Source organism: Dendrobates tinctorius, unplaced genomic scaffold, assembly GCF_039654945.1.
Source record: "Dendrobates tinctorius isolate UK_male_01 unplaced genomic scaffold, ASM3965494v1 ptg000214l, whole genome shotgun sequence".
NCBI classification, from domain to species: domain Eukaryota; kingdom Metazoa; phylum Chordata; class Amphibia; order Anura; family Dendrobatidae; genus Dendrobates; species Dendrobates tinctorius.
In genome coordinates, this window is record NW_027361881.1 from 4,993,826 (window position 1) to 5,020,000 (window position 26,175).

The 26,175-nt window shown below is 50.1% G+C and overlaps 1 protein-coding gene across 6 annotated transcripts in view; it reads left to right on the forward strand.

Moving 5' to 3' along the window:
• The window catches only part of LOC141058732 (ankyrin and armadillo repeat-containing protein-like), a 57,238-nt gene that overhangs the window by 30,722 nt on the left and 341 nt on the right, over positions 1-26,175 (forward strand). For 4 of the 6 annotated variants that reach the window (XM_073554935.1, XM_073554937.1, XM_073554934.1 and 1 more), the window contains 5 exons: positions 3,086-3,330; positions 4,486-4,642; positions 22,247-22,394; positions 23,465-23,584; positions 26,143-26,175. The exon at positions 26,143-26,175 is cut by the window's right edge and continues 38 nt beyond it. In XM_073554935.1, coding sequence (XP_073411036.1) covers positions 3,086-3,330; positions 4,486-4,642; positions 22,247-22,394; positions 23,465-23,584; positions 26,143-26,175 — 703 coding nt within the window. Of the gene's footprint in view, positions 1-3,085; positions 3,331-4,485; positions 4,643-22,246; positions 22,395-23,464; positions 23,605-26,142 lie in introns of all 6 variants that reach the window. The other 2 variants (XR_012222286.1, XR_012222287.1) reach the window with 2 other exon arrangements.

The following is a 26,175-nucleotide window of genomic DNA, read 5'->3' on the forward strand; positions in this document are numbered from 1 at the left end:
AGGGAACGGGAACAATGACTCCGGCGGAAAGAAGGGAGGAAATGGCCTGCAGAAAACCCGGAACCTGGGCCCGCTGTCGCGGAGGCCGAGACCGGAAAAACCGTCTGTTCGGGAGTGAAGCAAATTCGATTTTGTAACCGGATGCGACGAGTTCTCTGACCCAAGCGTCGTCTACAACGGACAGCCAAGCATCCGCGAAAAAGGAAAGTCTGCCGCCCACCCTGGAAGAAATTCCAGGTGGGGGTGACCCGTCACTTAGACGAAAATCTGCCGGAATTGGCTCCTGCAGATCTGGAATATTGTCCTCTAGATCTCCAGCGAGGAGCGGGTTTGTAGGAAGGTTTCCTCTGATCCCCCTCCCTGGTGGCAGGCGGCCGATCCTGTTGAGTGGCTCTCTCCGTGGCAGAGAAGGGACGAAAGGGCCTGAATGGTCGAAACCCCCTTTTGTTGAAGGGACGTTTTGGTCGAGACTGGGGAAGCGAAGTACTTTTACCTACAGTGGCATCGGAAATTATCTGATCCAGCTTTGCTCCAAAGAGCCTAGAGCCATGGAATGGCAGATTGGTAAGCGACTTTTTCAAAGTAGTGTCCGCATTCCATGACTTTAGCCAAAGGACTCGGCGTACAGCTACTATGTTGCTGTTAGCCCTTGCTACGCAGCCGGCCGCGTCCAAGGAGGCGGCCAAAAGGTATTTTCCCGCCTGGTTAATCTGATCTGCAAGATCTGCCAATTCGTCTCGAGGAGCTGACGCTAAGATGCCTCTGCGAAGAATTTTTGCCCAAGCGGAAATGACCTTCGCCACCCAGGCGGATGCGAAAATAGGGCAGAGAGAGGCGCCAGATGCCTCAAAGATAGACCTAGCCAGAGATTCAATCTGCCTGTCAGTAGGATCTTTGAGCGATGCCCCGTCTGGCAGAGAGAGCACCGTTTTAGAGGCTATCCGGGATACTGGAGGATCTACCTCTGGAGCCTTGGACCACTTTGAGAGCAGTTCTGCGTCAAAGGGGTACAGAACGTCCAAATACTTGCGGCCTGAGAAACGTTGCTCAGGGCGCTCCCAGTGTTTGGATAAGGTAGTATCGAAATCGTTGTGATTGGGAAAGGTTCGGGACGGAGGTCTGGCTCGTCTAAGGAGAACCGAGCTTTCCTGAGCCGGAGCCTCATCCTGTCTAAGTTTTAGTGTTTGGAAGATAGCTGCAATAAGACTATCGACCATGTCCCGCGTTTTAGAAACGCTGTTCCCCTCTGAGCTAGCTTCCGAATGAGAATCATCGCCTGACTGAAGTCTGTCATCCGAGGAAGGAGAAGGAGGCCTGGGAGCGGAAGGGCCCTGCGAGCTCGAAGACGAAGTAGACAGAGCCCGCTTCCTAGAAGTCCTTCCCTGTCTGTCTCTCTGAAGGTCGCGGTCAGGTGCGGACGACTCACCCCGAGAGGAGGTCGGGGCAGAGGTGGCTGAGGATAGCTGAGGTAATCGTTCTAAGACCTGGACCAGCGACTGTGATACTTTTGTCAAGTCAGAAACAGACTGTGACATTGTAACGGCCCACTCCGGGGGGAGAGAGGAGGGAAGAGCGCCCTCTGCCCGGGACTCTGTGCGTTCCTGAGATGCTGACATAATGGAAGGACTGCAGGGGGGGGCAGAATGGGGACGACTGATCCGATGCCCACTTCTTTTTACAGCGCGCACAGGCGTAATAGGTAGCGGTGGGCCTGAAGGGTTGGGCATAAGTGAACTGCACTGAATGGCCGCAGAAATTAGGGAATAACTGCAGAGGAGAGCTAATCCCTGTCCCAGAGCCGAGCCTACCGAGATTCTGTGCGAGCAGCAGAAGAAACGCCGAAGTGTCCCCCAAGCAGTGCAGGAAGGTAGTGAAAACCCAGGAAATCCTTGTGCTGGAAGATGGGGGCGGAGCTTAGCGGCTGCGCCGTGATTGGCTAACGGCGACGGAGAGGGCATGGCAGAAAGGGGAGGCTGGCATCTCAAAGAGAGAGAAGCCCTGTGATGGGCTAGAAAAGGCGCGCTGAAAAGAGCGCGCTCAGGAAGGGAGGAGGGAGCAGAGAAATTCCCCTCGCTGAGGGGAAGTGAAAGGAAAAGTGACGGCGCCGCAGCCCCATGCCTACCCGACATACCGCGCTCAGGAAGCAATATGACAGCGGTCCCCTGCTTGCGACGCTGCTGCGGTGAGTGAAGGGATCCCCAGAGTCTCCCTGACTAGAAAAGGGGGAGGGAAGGGACGCAAACAGCTGTGTGAGCACGCGGCAGGCAGAAAGGGCGGGAGATTCAAAAACTGTGGACTTGTAATCCCAAGGTCCAACTTCTCCCATGCACTGAAGCCTATGCGGGGCCGGAGGGAACGTACAGGCACTTACCTGACGTCCCTGAAGAGGATGACCACAGGGGCCCACGGGGAAACGGCAGGCCGCTGGGGGGAAGGGAGTCCTCTGTACCCGCATCCTGCAGAAGACGGCTTGAACCACCTGCGATCGCCGTCTTCCCCTCAGCCCTGACGCGAGAGAGGGGTGAGGAGGGGGATTCGGCAAGGACCAGCCACCTGTCCACAACCCTTATCACCGGAAGGTGATAGGGAAAAGTCCTGCCTGCGGTACTGAGAGTTGCGATGTGGGTGACACCACACTGCTCGCTCAGCCGCATGATATAGGAAATCAGGGTGATAAGTATACCCTGTTTCCCAACGGAAAAAACCTAAAAGATAAAAGAAGAAAGGATTAAAAAGTTCAAACTAAACCCTGAAAGGAAAAATTGGATTAATAACTGCGGATCTGGGGAGATCCCGGTCCGCCTCCTACAGACATTAAGCACAAACTGAGGTGCTTGGTGCCTGTCGGTGGGTGTATACTGCCGGGGAGGAGCTAATTTTCTTGTTTTTGCATAGTGTCAGCCTCCTAGCAGCAGCAGCATACACCCATGGTATTCTGTGTCCCCCAATAAGGCGATAAAGAAAGAAATGTATCAGCTGTAGGAAGCCTTCATACACATGATGGCCTCACACCTGCAATTTTAGTTTTTTCATGCAAGTTCTCTGTTATGCCATAAACCTCTCAGGTGTCCTATTATTTTCACAGGTCACAGTGAGAATCTGGAGCTGATTGGGAAAGGCTCAGGCTTCAGTTACACTCATGTCCTCCTCCTGTTGCGCTCGTCGGAGGAAGCCGTTCGCCTGACGGCCGGAGAGGCTTTAGCCACTTTTGCATTTAACAGTACAAGCCAACAAAGGGAGATTGTCCAGAATGGAGGATTGAGGTGGAGTGACTTTTCCCTATTCCTAGAGTCAGACGATCAGAATCGCAGGGCGCTGGCAGCGTTTCAGGTATATTATTGCAAAAAGTAGAGAGAGGGGGAGCGCACTAAGGCTGTAAATGAGGGACACCAGCATGTTTAACAAAGGTAATCCACTCACCTGGTGTGGTTGTGAAGGGTCACAACCACCTGGAGAAGTTTTGGCCACTGCAGATCCCAGAATGCAGATACATAAAGTAGATGAAGAGAAAAGCCAGGGTATATCCGTGCTAAACCACAAGGAACCAACCGAAGATGCAAGCAAACCTTTATTCACACTGAAGCCAACGTGTTTCATGGCCACCTGGCCACTTCATCATGAAACGCGTTGGCTTGAGTGTGAATAAAGGTTTGCTTGCATCTTCGGTTGGTTCCTTGTGGTCTAGCGCGGATATACCCCGGCTTATCTCTTCATCTACTGTCAGGTATATTATGACATTCGTTATCAGTCTGCACCCGATCTTAGAAGTGCAGTGATATTATTCACAAGCAAAAACCGTGCAGTGCGGGAGACTGCATCAACAACAAATGCACAAAAACACCCGCGACTGTCTTCAAAGCTAAACCACAGCACAATCGTTACCACCTCTGCGCAAAAACATTGCGATGAGATCACTCGGGAATAACCCACTCAGGGTCAGGGTGCAGGTGACCCGCCCAGGAATGGGGCCCAGGTGACCCACCTGTCAACGGGACACAGGTGACCCACCCGGAAACGAGGCATGAGGGACCCACCCGGGAACAGGGCCCAGGTGATCCACCCATTAATGGGACTGAGATAACCCACCCGTGACTGGGGCGCAGGTGACCCACCTGGGAACCGGTCAAGTGTTGTGTTTTATATTAAAATGTACTTATTTTAATTCATTCCCTAAAATCTTGCATTCTTTAAGGGTTTTTAAAGTCAACCAGTCTTGCCAGATTAGTATTGATAAATATTAACTAAAAACTTGCAAAAAACAGGTGATAGACAAAACCCAAGACTCCTGGCCCCCAATGTGAAATCTGTACTAGGGCCGCCCCAATCTTCATCACACTCTAGTAGATGGGCCTATGTACAGGATGACGTAGAACTATGTAGAAATGAAAGAAATCACCTAAAATAAAATTCGCTGAGCCGTCGTCGGTCATCTCTGAGTTGCTGGAGCTCTGTGTCATCATTGACTTTCTTTTTCTGCTCATGCAGTTGGTGGTGTTGGCGCACATTATCCCTGATAAGGATCCATCATACACGTGTGCTGTTGGTATTCAGACACTAGTAGAGATACTGGAGACCACACGCAACTATGACGCCTTGGCCCTGGCTGCGGACTGTGTAGCCAGATTATCCCATACTCGGGCAGGTAAAACACTTCTCATATCTATATATTTGCATCTGTGGATTTCTGCCCTTTAGTGGATTTATGGCTGCACTAATGCATTTGCTTAAGGCCTATGAAGGTGAGGGGCCTCAAGTCTAGGTTGGCTTCATTGGCCTGCACCTAGGCCGAAGTCTTTACATTCATTAGCGCTTTACCCAACACAGCAAGGGGTTAGGGTGCGTTAATTTCTCCCCTAGGGGCAGGAATAATTTTTATTAGGGGCAGTTTGTGGTCCGTATATATTCACCTGCTTGGGTTGAGGATAACTTTCAGCAGGTGGTATCAGCTGTATACCTCTACAGCCCTCACTTCACATGGAGTGGGCTCAACGTCTAAGCCACCATAAACATCACCTGTTCTCAGAAGACTTGCATGTACAGCATTGTGTATTGGGGCCAAAGACTGCATTTTCTCCTTCGTCTCATTGGGGGACACAGGTACTGTGGGTGTGTGCTACCGCCATCTGGAGGCTGACACTAGGCAAACAACACAAGGTTAGCTCTTCCCCCGCCGTATACACCCTCGCCCTGATTGCGGGAGGAAGCCAGTTTATTGCTTAGTGTCTATGGAGTCACACGTCTGGTCTTTTTTCTCCAGACTTTTTTTCCATGAAGTTGAGACAGGGGCAACGGATCCTATTGAAAGGATCCGATTTCCCCAAACCATCAACGGGCGAGCACGTGTCGAGTATCGTCTCCACTTATCCTTTCCCGCACCGTGGAACAAATCTGGGCAATTTCCCCAGAATTTGTTATTTTAGTTTGTTTTTTTTCTTTTCTTTATTTTTCCTAAGAAGATGAGACATGGACAACGGATCCTATTGAAAGGGTCCGATTTCCCTAAACCAACAATGGGCGAGCACATGCGAGTGTCCCTCCACGTATCCTTTCCCGAGATGTGGGACATGATGCCGGACCTAGCCCTGACCAGCCCTAGGTAGAGAAACCAAGGGCTATTCAGAGGCACAAGACGGTCCGAGCTGCCCCCACTGCTCCACCAACGCAAGACGGAGGTGCTGCAGGTAGGCAGATGGTCCCTCTCCTCGGCTGATGCTGGACAGAGTTGGGGTGCCTGCACCATCCAGGATCTCCACACCACCCCCCGCTCCCTCCTTTGGTCGTGATCCCTGAATACCTGGAGTCGTCTGGATGAAGTGGACTTGAAGGTACTGGTCGTACGGGGGTCTCCTGGGCAGCAGCAGGCAGCGGTGTACGTTCCTCTGAGGCCCTCCTTGTTTTCATAGTGGGGCCAGGAGTAGCGGCGCTTGCGCCGTCATCACCGCCGCGGCGCTCCGTCATCACCGCCGCGGCGCGCCGTCATCACCGCCGCGGCGCGCCACCATCGCCGTCGCTGTGACGCGCACGTCCGCCGCGGGCGGTGGTGAAAAATTTAGCCCCCGGCTTTGGTGCAGTGTTAGGCCGCGGCGGAAGTACGGCGCGCGGCGGAAGTACGGCGCTCGGCGTCTCTTCAGGTGGCCCGCCCCTTGGAGCCTGGGCGGGCGCCGGATAAATCCAGGCCCCGGCTTCAGTGCGGGGTAGGCCGCGACCAGGGAAGAGGTCGGCTTGTCCCCATGGTGGCTCAGAGGAGGTCGAGGCTGCGGCGCGCAGTCGGGGGACGCAGGTCGGGTGAGTGCAGCTTTGCTGCGGAGGCCGCTAAACACCAAGGGGGCCCCTCCCTCCCCCACCCCTCCCTCTCATTGAAGTAAAAAAAAAAAAAGTTTTATATATATATATATATATATATATATATATATATATATATATATATATATATATATATATATACACATACATACACACAGTGGGGCAAAAAAGTATTTAGTCAGTCAGCAATAGTGCAAGTTCCACCACTTAAAAAGATGAGAGGCGTCTGTAATTTACATCATAGGTAGACCTCAACTATGGGAGACAAACTGAGAAATAAAAATCCAGAAAATCACATTGTCTGTTTTTTTTCATTTTATTTGCATATTATGGTGGAAAATAAGTATTTGGTCAGAAACAAAATTTCATCTCAATACTTTGTGATATATCCTTTGTTGGCAATGACAGAGGTCAAACGTTTTCTGTAAGTCTTCACAAGGTTGCCACACACTGTTGTTGGTATGTTGGCCCATTCCTCCATGCAGATATACTCTAGAGCAGTGATGTTTTTGGCTTTTCGCTTGGCAACACGGACTTTCAACTCCCTCCAAAGGTTTTCTATAGGGTTGAGATCTGGAGACTGGCTAGGCCACTCCAGGACCTTGAAATGCTTCTTACGAAGCCACTCCTTCGTTGCCCTGGCAGTGTGCTTTGGATCATTGTCATGTTGAAAGACCCAGCCACGTTTCATCTTCAATACCCTTGCTGATGGAAGGAGGTTTGCACTCAAAATCTCACGATACATGGCCCCATTCAGTCTTTCATGTACCCGGATCAGTCGTCCTGGCCCCTTTGCAGAAAAACAGCCCAAAAGCATGATGTTTCCACCACCATGCTTTACAGTAGGTATGGTGTTTGATGGATGCAACTCAGTATTCTTTTTCCTCCAAACACGACAAGTTGTGTTTCTACCAAACAGTTCCAGTTTGGTTTCATCAGACCATAGGACATTCTCCCAAAACTCCTCTGGATCATCCAAATGCTCTCTAGCAAACTTCAGACGGGCCCGGACATGTACAGGCTTAAGCAGTGGGACACGTCTGGCACTGCAGGATCTGAGTCCATGGTGGCGTAGTGTGTTACTTATGGTAGGCCTTGTTACATTGGTCCCAGCTCTCTGCAGTTCATTCACTAGGTCCCCCCGCGTGGTTCTGGGATTTTTGCTCACCGTTCTTGTGATCATTCTGACCCCACGGAGTGGGATTTTGCGTGGAGCACCAGATCGAGGCAGATTATCAGTGGTCTTGTATGTCTTCCATTTTCTAATTATTGCTCCCACAGTTGATTTCTTCACTCCAAGCTGGTTGGCTATTGCAGATTCAGTCTTCCCAGCCTGGTGCAGGGCTACAATTTTGTTTCTGGTGTCCTTTGACAGCTCTTTGGTCTTCACCATAGTGGAGTTTGGAGTCAGACTGTTTGAGGGTGTGCACAGGTGTCTTTTTATACTGATAACAAGTTTAAACAGGTGCCATTACTACAGGTAATGAGTGGAGGAAAGAGGAGACTCTTAAAGAAGAAGTTACAGGTCTGTGAGAGCCAGAAATCTTGATTGCTTGTTTCTGACCAAATACTTATTTTCCACCATAATATGCAAATAAAATGAAAAAAAACAGACAATGTGATTTTCTGGATTTTTTTTTCTCAGTTTGTCTCCCATAGTTGAGGTCTACCTATGATGTAAATTACAGACGCCTCTCATCTTTTTAAGTGGTGGAACTTGCACTATTGCTGACTGACTAAATACTTTTTTGCCCCACTGTATGTGTGTGTGTATATATATATATATATATATATATATATATATATATATATATATATATATATATATATATATATATATATATGTATGTATATATATTATAAACGCCTGGCAGGCACAATATGGCCGGGAAAGGGAAGACGCACACTTTTCTCTACGCTGCATGCACTTCTTGTAGAGCTCCGTTTCTACGAGCGCAGAGCGCCAAATTGTGCGAGGCCTGCGACTCCAAACGCGCAAAGGAGCCTCCCCCAACGACTGAATCCAGAGAGCCGAATCCTCCGGAATGGGCGCTATCATTGTCCCAGTCTATGGCTTCAATTGCAAAGGCTATCGAGTCCCTTTGCGCCCCAAAGGGGGGCAAGGTTAGTGACTCGCTTATCTGGGAGGGGTCCTCCACCTCACAGGAATCTTCGGCCTGCAGGGGCCGCTCCCATGCCAGACAGTGGCGAAGGAAACGAACCCACACGAGGTCTCCCGGTCTATCTGGTGCCGCGGCATCGGGGAGTTCAGCATCACGCTCCCCTTCACCAGCGACCAGGAGCGGGCAGAGTTTGGATCGTGACTCAGACGAGCCACTTGAGCTAGATACCCCGGGGTGCTGGGAGACAGTGGACAGCCTCTTTGAAGCTGTCAATCAGACCCTGGGAATTGAAGATAGTGCTACCTTGGCAGCGGGCCATAAGGTAGCCTTTAAGCGGGCCAGGCAACCGCATAGAGTGTTTGGCACTCACCCAGAATTTGAGGACATAGTGCAGCTCCACAGAGAACGCCCAGATTGGCGCTTCTCGGGCCAGAAGACTATAGAGGCAAGATACCCATTTGCCCCGGAACTCTGTAAGAAATGGGCGGAATCCCCAGTGATGGACCCCGCCAGTGTCGCGCCTGGCCTCGAAGTCTTTGTTGTCGGTGCCTAACGGCTCGTCCATTAAGGACCCCACGGATCGGCTCATAGAGAGCTTGGCGCAATCAGTTTTTGAGGCATCAGGGTCGGCACTCGCCCCCTCGTTCGTGGCGACGTGGGTAGCCAAAGCCATGATGTCATAGTCAGAGTCTTTGAATAAGGCCTTGCAGGATAGAGGCCTACCTGCGGAGGTGTCTGAGGTCGCAAGTCAGATTGCTATGGCTGGAGACTACTTAAGTAATGCTTCTTTGGATGCGGCTAATTGTGCTGCATTTGCAGCCACTAACGCAGTAGCCATTAGGAGAGCCCTCTGGTTGAGGACTTGGCGAGCCGATACAATTTCCAAGAAGTCCTTGACTTCCTTGCCCTATCAGGGAGGCCGCCTGTACGGGGAGAAGTTGGATCAGCTCATCTCCGACGCGACAGGAGGAAAAATCAGCTTCCTTCTGCATCAAAAGGTGAAACAGCCTTTTTGCCAGGTCCCAACACGTTTTCGAGCCTTTCGCAACACTGGATGGATGGCAGCAGCCAGTTCGGCCGGCCCACCTCGCTCTAACCAGGATAGGGAGTGACAGGTCTCATATAGACCCATTCCGGTGGGAAGGATGCGCGCTCGCCAGCCCAGGTCGAGAGGAGCCAGGGCCCAGAGACCCTCAGCCGAATGACTCGAACCCCTTGGTAGGCAACATTAGCAGAGTGGGGGGACGCCTGCTCTTTTTTCGTCATATCTGGGCCGAGGTAGCACACGACTTATGAGTGGCGGAACTGGTGACTTCAGGGTACAAAATAGAGTTCATCAGGTACCCTCCAACACGGTTTTTTCTCTTCCGACTTCCCAAGGTGAAGCCCCGGGCAAAGGCGCTGCTAGGGGCCATCAGTTCACTCCAAAACAACGGAGTCATTATTCCAGTACCAGAGCACGAGAAAGCTCAGGGTTTTTATTCCAATCTGTTCGTGGTCCCCAAAAAGGACGGGACAGTCAGGCCGGTTTTGGACCTGAAGCTCCTAAACAGGTTCATCAGGGTTAAACATTTCAGGATGGAATCTCTCTGCTCAGTTATATCAGCCATGGAGCAGGGAGAGTACGTGGCCTCGATCGACATCCAGGATGCCTACCTACACGTTCCCATTTTTCCCTCGCACCAAAAGTTTCTTCGGTTCGCCATCAATGGTCGTGGTCGACACTTTCAATTCGCGGCACTCCCATTCGGGATAGCCACCGCCCCCAGAGTGTTCACAAAGGTGATGGCAGTCGTAATGGCCATCTTACACTCGCGGGGTATATTCGTCTTGCCATAATTAGACAACCTCTTGGTGAAGGGTCCCTCATTTCGGGCATGCAAGGAGAATGTCAACATTACGCTGGATACACTTTCCCACTTAGGTTGGTTGGTCAACAGGAAGAAATCATCTCTGGTCCCAGCTCGGAGGATTGCTTTTCTGGGAATGATCTTCGATACCTCCCAAGGGTTGGTAATTCTCCCTCGAAACAAAGCCCTAGCGCTCCGGCAAGGAGTCCAGAAGCTCCAGCAGCCGATCCCTCACTCCATTCGGTTTGTGATGAGGATACTAGGGAAGATGGTGGCAGCAATGGAAGCAATTCCGTTTGCCCAATTTCATCTTCGACCCCTGCAGCACGCTCTCTTGTCAGCATGGGACAAGAACCCGTTCACCCTCGATCAGCGGTGCCGGCTGTCCTCTCAGGTCAGGCAATCACTAGAGAGGTGGACGACCAGATCCTCCCTTCTTCAGGGAAAACCGTTTCCCCCAGACCAATGGCTAGTGGTCACGACCGACGCCAGTCTCCTCGGCTGGGGAGCAGTTTTTCGCCACCACACGGCCCAGGGCCAGTGGTCGCAACAGGAATCTCGTCTCCCGATCAACTTGTTGGAAATACGAGCGATCTGGCAGGCGCTGCAGCATTTTCAGCACCTCCTAGCAGGATGACCCATTTGGATACAGTCAGACAACGCCACGGCGGTGGCTTATGTAAATCATCAGGGGGCATGCGCAGCAGTTCAACCATGCGCGAGATAGCACGTGTGCTTCATTGGGCTGAGAAGAACCAGTCGGTAATATCGGCAGTCTACATCCCATGCATAGAAAATTGGGCAGCAGACTTCCTCATCTGACAAGAGGTCGTGGCTGGGGAATGGGCCCTGCACCCCAAGGTCTTCCAGCAAATTTGCCAACGGTGGGGTACATCGGATGTGGATCTGATGGCGTCCAGAATGAACGCCAAGGTGCCTGTGTTCGTCGCTCGGTCGCGAGACCCACGAGCGTTCGGGTGGATGCGTTAGTCCTACCATGGAACCAGTTTTGCCTTCCATACCTGTTTCCTCTGTTGCCATTGCTTCCGAGGGTCATCAGGAAGATCAAAGCAAAGGGGGTTCTAGCAATTCTGCTGGCACCGGACTGGCCCCGTCTGGCGTTGTACGCAGATCTTGTGCGGCTGCTCACCGACGTCTCATGGCGACTGCCAGAGCGCCCCGATCTTGCACCCGAACTCAGGGGCCCTGTGTTTGACGGCATTGCCGTTTAATCTTGGATTCTAACTCAAGCAGGGTTTGAGCGTGAGGTGGTCGCTACAATGGTTAGCGCCAGGAAACCGACCTCGGCGAAAATCTACCACCTCACCTGGAAAGTTTTCTTCACTTGGTGCAGAGAGCGGGGTCGTTCGCCCCTGACATTCTCTATTCCCAACATCTTGGCTTTTCTTCAATCAGGCCTAGACTCAGGGCTGGCCCCGAGCTCCCTTAGGAGACAGATGTCGGCGTTGTCCGTCCTTTTCCAGCAAAAGATTGCTACTAATATGCAGGTAAAGACTTTCATCCAGGGGATCTCTCATCTAGTACCTCCCTATAAGGCGCCGATGGACACCTGAGACCTTAACCTGGTTCTCAGTGTTCTACAGGAAGCGCCTTTTGAGCCGCTACAGGACATTTCCATATCGTTCCTCTCTTGGAAGGTGGTATTTTTGGTAACCATTACCTCCATTAGGCGAGTTTGAGTTGGCGGCGCCGTCTTGCCCAGCTCCTTTTCTCATTTTCCACAAGGATAAAGTGCTTAGACCAGCTCCCCCCTTTCTGCCGAAAGTCGTGTCCTCATTTCACATTAATGATGATATTGTCTTGCCCTCGTTCTGTCCGGCACCGGTGCATCGCGTAGAAAAGGCTCTTCACGCGCTGGACCTGGTGAGAGCACTCATGAGGTACGTGTCGCGGATGACACCTTTTCGCCAGACAGATACGCTGTTCATGCTCCCTGAAGGGCGCAGGAGGGGACTCGCTGCCTCAAGATCGACCATAGCCAGATGGATCCGTTTAACAATTCAGGAGGCCTATCGCATCAGAGGTGCGCCGGTTCCATCAGGGATCAAAGCACATTCTACTCGGGCAGTGGGCGCCTCTTGGGCGCTTCGGCATGCGGCTTCGGCGGAACAGGTATGCAAAGCAGCAACCTGGTCCAGCCTGCACACGTTTACTAAACATTACAATGTCCATACTCGGGCTTCGGCGGATGCAAGCCTGGGTAGAAGGATTCTCCAAGCAGCGGTGGAGCACCATTAAACAAGAGGTGCATGTAGCTTGGATTGGTGAGTCAATCTCCCACCCAGGGACTGCTTTAGGACGTCCCACAGTACCTGTGTCCCCCAATGAGATGAAGGAGAAACATGGATTTTTGTGAGTACTCACCGTAAAATCCTTTTCTCCGAGACGCTCATTGGGGGACACAGCACCCACCCTGTTGGCCAAGTTGGCTCTTGTTTATTTAATTAATCTGTATTTCTTTTGTGAATGTCAGGGTGGTTTTTCCTTGCCAGACATATTGTTTTCTGCATTAAGGCTCATTGTTATTGTTCTCCTACTGCTTTTGCACTAAACTGGCTTCCGCCCGCAATCAGGGCGAGAGTGTATACGGTGGGGGAGGAGCTAACTTTGTGTTTGCCTAGTGTCAGCCTCCAGATGGCGGTAGCATATACCCACAGTACCTGTGTCCCCCAATGAGTGTCTCGGAGAAAAGGATTTTACGGTGAGTACTCACAAAAATCCATGTTTCATGCACAAATTAGACGGCAAGGCTAACTGCAAAAACCCTTATAAAATATAACTTTTAATAAGTTTTATTTAAAAGTGGAATCTTAAATACCCACTACGAAGGTGAAAGTGCGAAGTGCAAAAACAATATTAAATATATATAAATAATTCTAAAGGGCTAATGTAACCAGAAAGTAGGCTGATCTAATGTATAGTATAGAACCGTATCCCTATGCCCTTCTGATAAATACAGTAGTGTGGTTTATTGTATCTGCTATGTAAATTCAAATGTCACCAAAGTCTGACCAAACAAAAATTACTATTTTCACATGTGGCGTAAGAGACAGCTATTAGCCCTACAGCACAACGCCTCAACAGAAGCCTATGTAATTATCCAAATGAGGGTTGCGTCTAGGTTGAGGTGTATCCACTCTGAACTCTTCTTCGTTGTTAGGATCCCTTTTTCCTTCAGTCCGAGTGTTTTCTGAATCTTCTGTATCATTGAAATATTCCCTCAGGTGCAGTCTCCTGAAATAATGTTCCATATCATGCAGAGTTTTATCTAGGGCCTTAGTGGGATAAAATGAGAGTCCTCTACAAAGCACGGCCAGCTCCACTATGTTGGGTGTATAATCTGAGATAATCTTGTCAGGTTTTGGCTTTGTTTTGTATCTGTTTGTATAGAGTCCTGAATTGAGGCGCAATCTGTGCAGTTTCTTTTCCTTGTTATGAATCAGAAAGGTCCGTAGTTTGTTGTAGTATTGTTGTAATTTTTGCTTTGTTTTTTCTGTAAGAGTTTTCCTCAGAGTTTCAAATTGCCCTTGGACTTTACTCCTTATGCTGTAGCAGACATTCAAAAGGTGGTTTCTTAGTCTCTCAGAAGTCCTATGACAAACGTTTTGTGCATAATGGGTATTGTAGGTATGAAGAATTGGGTTTGTAATCCAGAGTCTTTTGTTGTGTATAAATATGTGATCCTTCAAATTTTGTATTAGTCTTTGCCTGAGGAGTCTGGAAAGCTGCAATGTGTTACCATCTTTTCAGTTAGTCATTAAAAGATATCAACCATTGAGGACTCTCAATTCTAAATATTTTTCCAATAGGTGTTAGACACCTCAAAACGAATACATCAAACAAAGTCTATTGTGGTTGTTTACCACTAGACAAAGAAGTGATTCCAACTCAAGAATGTAAAATTGAAAAATAAATTTTTATTAATGAAAAATAAAACAATGATAAGCAATGAAAAATATTACTAAATAAGACAGGGCTCAGAAATCTCCGAAAAAGAGAGAGGGGACGCACCAAGTTATAACAAAGCCATATGTCAGATTATAGAAAAAACCTCGGCACACAGTATTGCATGAATCCAGTATTTATTCTTCCAGAAAAACACGTATCGTTGGACCAAGATAATACAGACAAAAAAATATCGACGTTTCGGCTATTCAGCCTTTCTCAAGATTTTATCTGCACTGCAACTCACACTGACGTCTGCCGTTATGCCTCAAGGACGAACACTGGTGAAGGATTTTTTACACTGATCACCCATATGAAATGAATGTGAAGGGATTCTTAATCGTGTTATATGTGGACCTCTGTTTATGCAGATAAAATCTTGAGAAATGCTGAATCTGAAACGTCGATATTTTTTTGTCTGTATTATCTTGGTCCAACGATATGTGTTTTTCTGGAAGATAAATATTGGATTCATGCAATACTGTGTGCCGAGGTTTTTTCTATAATATGTTCTAATTTTTCCTCTGGGCACCAGACTGGAGCAATGAGCACCCCGTCACCTTTTAAAAGCCATATGTCATGCCTTCAGTGTATATCTCATCTGCGATATATTTGTATATACATATTTCCACTGGTTAATCCATACATAACACCAGTTGTTGGTATAAATAAATAACCAGCAGCAGATACAGGCCAACCTGGCCCCCTGTTTCTTTCTATACGTCTAATTAGGGGCTCTAATAAGAGTTTAGGGGCAGTCGACGCACAAGTGGGGGTGCCACTTTTCGCCATCTTAGGGTGCCAACCTCCGCAGATAGGTAGGTGTACAGCAGGGGTGGCATGTAGGGTCAGCGCAGCCCTTTCTTCAGATCGGTTGAGTATGATTGGTTACTAAAGTTGTACTTTACTGAAGTGCCATGTTCAATAGCATCAACTGAATCTCTCAGTTTCTTCCAGGTTTCATCTGTATAGTTTTCAGGAAATTTGGGTTTTTCTTTAAAGTTCTTGATGACTAGCTTCTTGGCGGAGCCGGGCCTGCTGATGGCGAAGCTGGAGACCGGCGGTGCTTTGGTGACCCTGTTGTCATGTTGATGACACTGGAACGTTAGGACAAACTGTCCATTTATATAGGCAATATTAAATTGCATTTCTTTATCGCCTTATTGGGGGACACAGATTACCATGGGTGTATGCTGCTGCTGCTAGGAGGCTGACACTATGCAAAAAACAAGAGAATTGACTCCTCCCCGGCAGTATACACCCACCGACAGATACCAAGTACCTCAGTTTGTGCTTAGTGTCTGTAGGAGGCGGACCGGAATCTCCCCAGATCCGCATCTAACCATTTTCTTTTAGGTTTTGTGTGTGTGTATTAATCTTTTCCCATTTATTTTCCAGATTCTACACCGGGAAACAGGGGGTAAATGTTCACCCTGCTTTCCCATATCATGCGGCTGAGCGAGCAGTGTGGTGTTACCCACATCGCAACTCTCAGGACCGCAGGCAGGACCTTTTCCCTATCACCCTCGGGTGCTATGGGCTGGCTTCAGGTGGCGGGTCCTAGCCAATTCCCCTCCTCACCCCTCTCCCGGGAAAGGGCTGAGAGGAAGACGGCGGTGACTATCCCTTGCAGGCAGAAGGGTTTGGCGCCGTCTTCTGCACTATCCAGATAGAGTGCGGGGCAGAGGACATTCATTCCCAGCGGCACCCACTCATCGCGGGCCCCTGTGGTCATCCTCTTCAGGCATGTGGACGTCAGGTAAGCGCTACCATACAGTCTGATAGCAGAGTCTGCTTTGAATTTCCCGCCCATTCTATGCAGCCGCGCGCCTCTCTGCAGCCGCGCGCCTCCCAGCTCTCACGCCGGGTACCCTTCCCTGAAGCAGCGGGGCCTCTCTCCCTTACCTCCCTCATCTACCGTGGTGTCACGGGCTCATCGCGCCAGGATCAGGGCTGCGGGGGCAGAAAACGGCGCGGCGCTGATTTTTTACTTTCACTTTCGGTCTGCTCCGGTGCGTGCCCGCTGCAGAACGCGCGCTTTGTTGGCGCCATTCTTCAGTCCGTCCCCCCGCAGGTCTCAGCCACTCGCGCAGCGCTGCCGCCCAGCACCGCCCATCTCTAAGGTCCTGCACCTCCCTGATTCCTCGTGTGACACATGGGGGACTCTTCTGCTGTTCTGCTCCACATCAGATAACGGTGCTGGCGACGGTAGGCTCTTATTTTTTTTCTGAACCCCTAATTTCAGCCCCCGCGGCAGTACTCCCTATTCAGATACTGGCTGCAGTAATTCTGCAGTCCTTGCATATGTCCTACTCTGCAGGGGCTCCTTACCCTAGATCCATCGCTACCCACTTCGCCTGCGCGCACTGCAAAGTGAAGCGGGCGTCAGGGCAGTTGTCTCCCTTCTGCCCGTCCGGCAGTCCTTCCGTGATGTCTGCCCCACCGGAGCACCCCGAGTCCCGGGATGAGCGCACCCCTCCTCCTCCAGAGTGGGCTGCTGCAATGTCTCTCAGTCCCTGGTCCAGGTCTTGGAACGTCTTACGCAGCCACCTGTGCTCCGACCGCCTCTCACGGTGAGTCGTCTGCACCTGACCGCGACCTCCACAGGGACAGGCCGGATAGGATTGCTAGGAAGCGTGTTATTTCTAGCTCGTCTTCCAGCTCGCAAGGTCCGTCCGCTCTACCCAGGCTGCTTTTCTCGTATCCCTCGTCAGAAAACGATGGGATCTGACTCAGACGCAGATAACATGTTCAAGTCTCAGAACATGGTCGATAGTCTCTTATCGGCCATTTTCAAATCGCTCGAAATAAAGGAAGATAAAGCTCCTCTTCAGGACGGCGCCGTCCCCTTTAAACGAGCAAAACCTTCCTCCCGAAACTTTCCTAATCACAAGGAATTCGAGACCATTTTATCCAAACACTGGGAGCCCCCTGAGAAGCACTTCTCAGGCTGCAGGTACTTAGACGTCCTGTATCCATTCGATGCGGACCTTCTTACAAAATGGACGAAAGCTCCCGAAGTGGGCCCACCAGTTCCTCGTCTATCCTCTTTGAAGCATCTAGCGCCTCTTTCTGCCCTATTTTTTTGCTTCTGCCTGGGTGGCAAATGTCATTTCAACTTGGGCAGAAATTCTTCGCAGGGGCATTCTGTCGGTTGCCCCTCAGGACGAGTTGGAAGTTCTGGCAGACCAAATTAAGCATGCGGGTAAATACCTTTTGGCCGGTGGCGTAGCAAGGGCTAACAGCAATATAGTGGCTGTACGCCGAGGTCTTTGGTGAAAGTCATGGAATGCGCATACCACTTCTAAAAAGTCGCTCACCAGTCTGCCCTTCCATGGTTCTTGGCTCTTTCGGGCCAAGCTGGATCAGATAATTTCCGATGCCACTGGAGGTAAAAGTACTTCGCTTTCCCAGTCTCGACAAAACGTCCTTTCCACAGAAGGGGGTTTCGACCATTCAGGCCCTTTCGTCCCTTCTCTGCCACGGAGAGAGCCACTCAACAGGATCGGCCGCCTGCCACCAGGGAGCGGGATCAGAGGAAACCTTCCTACAAACCCACTCCTCGCTGGTGATCTAGAGGACAATATTCCAGATCTGCAGGAGCCAATTCCGGCAGATTTTCATCTAAGTGACGGGTCACCCCCACCTGGAATTTCTTCCAGGGTGGGAGGCAGACTTTCCTTTTTCGCGGATGCTTGGCTGTCCGTTGTCGACGACGCTTGGGTCTGAGAACTCGTCGCATCCGGATACAAAATCGAATTTGCTTCACTCCCGAACAGACGGTTTTTCCGGTCTCGGCCTCCGCGACAGCGGGCCCAGATTCCGGGTTTTCTGCAGGCCATTTCCTCCCTTCTTTCCGCCGGAGTCATTGTTCCCGTTCCCTCAGACGAACGGTTTTCCGGGTTCTACTCCAATCTCTTTGTAGTCCCGAAGAAAGACCTCTCTCTTCGTCCTATTCTGGACCTCAAATTGCTCAATCGCCACGTGAAGATTCTTCATTTCAGGATGGAGTCTCTTCGGTCGGTGATTGCTTCCATGGAGCCCGGGGAATTTCTCTGCTCGGTGGACATTCGGGATGCCTATCTGCACATTCCAATTTGTGTGCAACATCAGAAGTATCTTCGATTTGCGTTTCAGGGAGACCACTTTCAGTTCACAGCTCTTCCTTTCGGCCTGGCTTCAGCGCCCCGGGTTTTCACGAAGGTGATGGCGACCGTCATGGCCATCCTTCGCTCCAGAGGGATCCTCATCATCCCTTATCTGGACGATCTTTTGATCAAGGGTTCGTCTCGCCAGGACTGTCTCCGGAGCCTTCAGATAACCCTAGACACTCTCAGCCGCCTAGGTTGGCTGGTCAACAAGGAGAAGTCCATTCTGATCCCCACCCAGCGTCTGACCTTTCTGGGTATGGAATTCGACACGGAGCTAGCCCGTGTTTTTCTTCCAAAGGAAAAATTTACAACGCTGTCCAAGGGCATCAGAACTCTCAAGAGGCCTGCTCCCATTCCCATTCGGTTCTGCATGAAGGTCCTGGGGAAGATGGTGGCCTCCATGGAAGCAGTGCCCTTTGCGCAGTTTCATCTTCGCCCCCACCAGCTGTCTCTGCTTTCAGCCTGGGACAAGACCACGGTGTCCTTGGACCCTCCTATTCGGCTTCCTCTCAGAGTGAGGCAGTCTCTCACTTGGTGGCTATGGCCAGCGTCAGTTCTCCAAGGGAGGTCCTTCCTTCCGCCTCAGTGGCAAGTCATCACCACCGATGCGAGCCTTCTAGGATGGGGAGCTGTGTTCCATCAGAAAGCGGCCCAAGGCCGCTGGAAGCCACAGGAGTCTCTCCTCCCAATCAATCTTTTGGAGATCAGGGCAATTTTCCTGGCCCTTCTTCATTGGCAGCCCCTCCTCTCCGGCAAGCCGGTCCGTATTCAGTCGGACAACGCCACGGCCATGGCGTACATAAACCATCAGGGGGGCACGCGCAGCAAACAAGTAATGTCAGAAGTGGCCAAGATATTACGCTGGGCAGAACGTTACGTTCCGACAATCTCCGCCGTCCATTTTCCAGGGGTGGAAAATTGGGCAGCCGTTTTTTCTGAGTCGCCAGGGCCTAGCGTCCGGCGAATGGTCCCTGCACCCCGCGGTTTTCTCTCAGATATGCGACCGTTGGGGCACCCCGGATGTCGATCTCATGGCATCTCGGATGAACCACAAGGTGCCGGAGTTCGTAGCCAGGTCCAGGGACCCTCTAGCCGTCGCGTGCGACGCACTGGTGACTCCTTGGTCCCAGTTTCAACTTCCGTATCTGTTCCCGCCTCTGGCATTGATCCCTAAGGTGGTCAAAAAGATAAAATCGGAAGGCGTACCAGTGATTCTAGTCGTTCCAGATTGGCCAAGATGGCCTTGGTACGCGGAACTGGTCAACATGCTCGCGGACGTTCCCTGGAGGCTTCCGGACCGTCCAGACCTTCTCTCGCAAGGCCCCCTTTACCACGAGAATTCTCAGTCTCTGAGTTTGACGGCATGGCCGTTGTGACCGCAATTCTGAAGGAATCAGGTCTGTCCAGTCAGGTTATTCAAACTATGATCAGAGCCAGGAAACCAGCCTCTTCCCGCATTTACTATAGGTACTGGAAGGCTCTTTTATCATCGCACCAACGGAAAAAAGTCTTCCCAATGTCTTTTTCTATCCCGTCTATCCTGGGGTTTCTTCAGTCTGGGTTAGACGCGGGTCTGTCCCTCAGTACGCTCAAGGGCCAGGTTTCCGCTCTCTCTATCCTCTTCCAAAGAGAGCTAGCTTCTCTACCACAGGTCAAAACCTTTCTACAAGGGGTTTCCCACGTGGCTCCTCCTCATCATTCGCCAATAGACCCGTGGGATCTCAACCTCGTCCTTAGCGCGCTCCAGAAGGCGCCGTTCGAGCCTCTCCAGGACATTCCTTTGTTCCTTCTCTCTTGGAAGGTCACCTCTTTGATCGCCATTTCATCCATCAGAAGAGTTTCTGAATTGGCGGCCTCGTCATGTCGTTCCCCTTACCTCATTCTCCATCAGGACAAAGCCGTCCTCAGGCCCGTTCCTTCTTTTCTTCCAAAGGTGGTTTCCGCTTTCCATATCAATGAGGATATCGTCCTCCCTTCTTTTTGTCCGGCTCCATCTCATCCTCTTGAGAAGTCTCTCCACAAACTGGACGTAGTTAGAGCCCTGCGTGTCTATCCTGCCAGGACCTCTTCCTTTCGTCTGTCCGATTCCTTGCTGATCATATCGGAAGGTCGCCAGAAGGGCCTTCCGGCTTCCAAATCCACGATCGCTCGCTGGATTCGTTCTACCATCCTGGAAGCGTATCGTCTTCAGGATAAGCGGCCCCCTCCGGGAGTAAGAGCTCATTCCACCCGGGCTGTGGCGGCTTCGTGGGCTGCTCGTCACCAGGCCTCGGCCATGCAAATTTGCAAGGCTGCAACCTGGTCATCTTTTGCACACCTTCACGAGGTTCTACAGGGTTCATACCCAGGCTTCGTCTGATGCTGTGGTTGGTAGGAAGGTTCTGCAGGCGGCGGTGGCTCACCGGCCGACCTGAGCCTTTCGGTTTCTTTCGTTCCTTTTTGCTGTTCCCACCCTTGGGACTGCTTTGGGACGTCCCATGGTATTCTGTGTCCCCCAATAAGGCGATAAAGAAAGATGGATTTTTGGTTCTTACCGTAAAATCTCTTTCTTGGAGCCTTCATTGGGGGACACAGCACCCTCCCTGTTTACGTTGTACCGTGTTGGGTCTTAGAGTCCCTTGTTGGGTTGGTACATATGGTTCGAGTTTTTCTCGTTGCTTCTCCTACTGCTTTTTCACCAACTGAGGTGCTTGGTGCCTGTCGGTGGGTGTATACTGCCGGGGAGGAGCTAATTTTCTTGTTTTGCATAGTGTCAGCCTCCTAGCAGCAGCAGCATACACCCATGGTATTCTGTGTCCCCCAATGAAGGCTCCAAGAAAGAGATTTTACGGTAAGAACCAAAAATCCATCTTTTTGGGCACCCTGGCCAAATTGATATATCGCTTCTATTGAGGCGTTGTGCTATAGGGCTAATAGTTGTCTCTTACTCCACGTCTGACAATAATAATTTTTGTTTGGTCAGACTTTGGTGACATTTGAATTTATATAGCAGTTAAAATAAACCACACTTTGCATGTAACAGAAGGGCATAGGGCTAGGGTTCTATACATTATACCAGCCTACCTTCTGGTTACATTAGTCCGTTAGAATTGCTTATATATATTTAATATTATTTTTGCACTTTCACCTTCATAGTGGGTATATATAAGTTATATTTTATAAGGGTTTTTTCAGTTAGCCTTCTATTGTCACCCTTCTATATATCTATTCATGTTAGACAAATTAGACTATAGTAAAGAAGCCTGTTTTAGACGATAGGGTCCTGACCCCTGTTGTAAGAAGCGATGTCCTGACCCCCGTTGTAGGCGGCAACATCCTGACTCCCGTTGTAGGCGGCAACATCCTGACTCCGGTTGTAGGCGGCGGCATTGTCCTTACCCCTGTTGTAGGCGGCGTTGTCCTTTACCCCTGTTGTAGGCGGCATTGTCCTTTACCCCTGTTGTAGGCGGTGGCATTGTCCTTATTCCCTGTTGGAGGCTGCGGCATTGTCCTGACCCCTGTTGTAGGCGGCGGCATTGTCCTTATTCCCTGTTGTAGGCGGCGGCATTGTCCTTATTCCCTGTTGTAGGCGGCGGCATTGTCCTTATTCCCTGTTGGAGGCTGCGGCATTGTCCTTATCCCTGTTGTAGGCGGTGGCATTGTCCTGACACCTGTTGTAGGCGGTGGCATTGTCCTGACACCTGTTGGAGGCGGCGGCGGCGGCATTGTCCTTATTCCCTGTTGGAGGCTGCGGCATTGTCCTGACCCCTGTTGGGGGCGGTGGCATTGTCCTGACCCCTGTTGGAGGCGGCAGCGCTCAGACCCCTTTTGGAGGCAGTGGCATCCTGATCTCCTTGTTATCTTTTGCTCTTAGGTCTTTCTGCGGCATTGGTTTCCATTGATATTGTGAATTTGTTGTGTCCGCTCCTGTCCATCCCATCGCAGCAAGTGAAAGGTTCGGCCTCCATTGCTTTATCTTACCTAAGCTTCAATCCGCTGGCTGAAAGGCAGCTACTACAGAGGTAACACATGAGATGGTTACAACTAATCTACTGATCCGAATGCTTGTTTATTCCAGAGTAATGCCGAGTTTGTCCATTGGCTACTGTGAGCTGATCAGCTGTCATTTCATGGCCTGATTTCACAAGCAAAAGCCCTTACTGTACACACAGAGCGACTGTAAATACGATTGTTCAGGGCATATACTGGCATATATTCGTATTACATGGTTTTGGTAGCACATCTGTTTACACATGAGGATGTGCAGCAGAGAATGATGATTTTTGGGCTTAATTGTAATCATGTCATCTGATGAACAATCATTTTGCTCTCTTCTCCGTTGCCTATTTTAGAAGGGTCGATAGCCAGGATTGGGGCATAGCTATTGTTGCATGCAAGCCACTCAGTATATGAGGGTGATACAAAGGAAACATGAGTTTTTTTTTGGAATCCTGGGGAAATCTTACTCAAGGAGACCATTAATTATAATTCTTCACAGTAAATGGAAAGTAACAGTTTACTGGCACACAGCTATGACACAGTTCTGAGCTGAAGTTGATCACAGGGATTTTATTCAAGCTTCCTTTCATCACACAGAATCATTTCCTTTCATGCAATACTTCATCAACATATATGACAGTTTCTGTACAGATCTCTTCACAGATAACGTTTCTTCACACAGTGTCTTAACCTAAGCAGAAGTATACTTGGGTGTGGGGGTGAGTCCGGTGCTGTACCGCTCTCACTTCTATCTTGAGGTAATAAAGATGCTCCTGACTGCTTCTATGGTTGCAGCAGTCGCTTCCCAGGAAGAACTGGTCTGATTTCAGTCTGACAGGAGACTCCCTGGCACACACTTTACTCTTGGATGTCCAGGACACAATCACTTTCCCAGCATACCATGAGGCTGAGCTCACCCCTCCCTGTTTGATATAACCATTTTAACCCATACAGTTTCTTGATTCCAAATCAACTGTGCAGCTTCTTTCTGTTACACTATGATAAATATTATCTTGCTTGCCCACTGTGCCCTCCGTAGCTGTGTACATGGATATCTGTCTGTAATTGAATATATTTTTGGGTTTCGTACCAGATGTAGAAGAGAACCGGAGCTCATGAAGGTTCTAATACATTACAACAAGAAGAGAAGATGGTCGGAAAGTTTCCTGGAGAGATGGAGACACATCAGAGAGCTGACTCTGCCCCCCATCCGGTACACACTTTCCTGTCCATGTCAGTAATTCCCGGATGTTCAGTGGTTAATAAGCGTCAGTACACATTATTTTATATTGTGGGACCCACTCTATTGACCACATGATAAGTTCCATGGAGGATGTTATCCAGATTCCCGAATAGCAGGTTTTACTATTATTATTATTATTATTATTATTATTATTATTTATATATTTCATATAATTCCATGGTGCTGTACATGAGAAGGGGGGTTACATACAAAGTTATAGATATCTTTAACAGTTAACAAATTTACAATGACAGACTGGTACAGTGGGGAGAGGACCCTGTCCTTGCCGACTTGCATTCTACGGGATAGTGGGGAAGAGACAGAAGGTCGGGGGTGCAGCAGCTCAGGTGGTGGTGATGAGGCGGCAGCTCAGGCGGTGGTGAGGCGGCAGAATGGTCATTACAGGCTGAAAGCTTTCCTGAAAAGATGGGTTTTCAGGTTCCGTTTGAAGAATCCAAGGGTGGTGGATAATCGGACGTGTTGAGGCATGGCATTCTAGAGCATAGGGGATATTCGGGAGAAATCTTGGAGGTGGTTGTGTGATGGACGAATAAGTGTGGAGGAGAGTAGGAGGTCTTGGGAGGATCGAAGAGTACGTGAGGGAAGATATTGGGAGATTAGTTCAGAGATATAGGGAGGGGAAAGGTTGTGAATGGCTTTGTAGGTCCGTGTTAGTAGTTTGAATTGGATTCTTTGGGGAATTGGGAGCCAGTGGAGGGATTTGCAGAGGGGAGAAACGGGAGTAGCGAGGAGAGCGGTGGATTTAGTCGGGCAACAGAATTGAGGACAGACTGGAGTGGTGCAAGAGAGTTAGCAGGGAGGCCACAGAGGAGAGTGTTGCAGTAGTCAAGGCGGGAAATGATGACAGCATGTACAAGAGTTTTAGTAGATTGAGGTCTGAGGAAGGGACTGATTCTGGAAATATTTTTGAGTTGGAGACGACAGGAGGTGGCAAGAGATTGGACGTGCAGTTTGAAGGACAGGGCAGAGTCGAGAGTTAATCCGAGGCAGCGGATTTCAGGTGCGGGAGAGAGCGTGATACCATTTACCATAATAGATTGGTTAGGGAAGATACGTGAGATGGAGGAAAGATAATGAGTTCAATTTTGTCTACGTTGAGTTTTAGGACTCGAGAGGTGAAAAAGGAGGATATGGCTGATAGACACTCCGGGATTCTGGACAGCAGAGAGGTGAAATCTGGGCCAGAGAGGTAGATCCGAGTGTCATCTGCATACAGGTGGTACTGGAAGCCATGGGACTTTGAGTTGTCCTAGGCCAAGAGTATAGATGGAAAAAAGTAGGGGCCCCAGGACAGAGCCTTGGGGGACTCCAACAGAGAGGGGGCGGGATGAGGGGGTAGTGTGGGAGTGGGAAACGCTGAATGTGCGGTCAAAAAGGTATGAGGAAATCCAGGACAGGGCAAGGTCTTTGATGCCAAGGGAAGAAAGAATCTGTAGCAGTAGGCAGTGGTCGACTGTGTCAAAGGCAGAGGACAGGTCAAGAAGGAGGAGGATGGAGAGCTGTCTGTTAGCTTTGGCTGTGAGTAAGTCATTAGTAATTTTGGTCAGGGCAGTTTCAGTGGAGTGGTGGGGGCAGAAGCCAGATTGCAGGATGTCAAGGAGGGAGTTAGATGAGAGGTGGGAGGAAAGTTGAGCATGGACATGCTGTTCAAGGAGTTTGGAAGCAAACGGGAGCAGTGATATGGGGCGATAGCTGGGCATAGCAGTTGGGTCAAGGTTTGATTTTTTGAGGATGGGTGTTATGGTGGCATGTTTGAAGGCAGAGGGGAAGGTACCAGAAGTTGAGATAGGTTGAAGAGATGGATTAGGCTCCTTTCACACATCAGGCTTTTTCAATCCGGCACGATGCAGCGAAATTTGGAACAACCGGATCCGGTACCGGATCCAGTTTTGTCCCATAGAGTTTTATTGTTGCCGCACCTTGCTGGATGGGTATGCGGCGGATCCAGTTTTTGCCGGATACAGCAAAAAGTTGCCGTCCGGCGTCTGTAAAAAACGTTCGCTGCAACGCTTTTTGACAGCGCCGGACCGGTTTTTCTCAGAGCGCATGCGCGGAGACTGAGTCTCGCGCTGCTCTTTTAAATGTGGGCGCCACCGTATCCGGCCACACAGGCATCCGGTGTCTCCAGCACATCCCGGATCCGCCCCTACGGCTTTTCGCCGCAAGGCGCCGGAGACACAAAGCCGGATATGTGAAAGAAGCCTTAGGGCTGGAATGATCATGTTAGTGAGGTTGGGGAGCAGGTGGGAAGGGATGGGGTCAAGTGCACAGGTGGTGAGGCCTGATTTGGAAAGGAGATGAGTGAGCTCTCCTTCAGTGATGTTGGAGAGGGAGGTTATTAGGGAAGGGCAGAGGTCTGGTATGTGGAGCGGTTGGGGTGGTGGAACTGTAAAGGTTTGCCTTGTTTGGTCAATCTTGTTTTTGAAGTAGGTGGCAAAGTCCTCAGCCCGTTACCTCAGAATCACATTGCAGATAGAAATATTGTAATCTAATTGATCATGTCTTAGGAGGACGGCGGCATTTGTGACATCCTCTGGCAG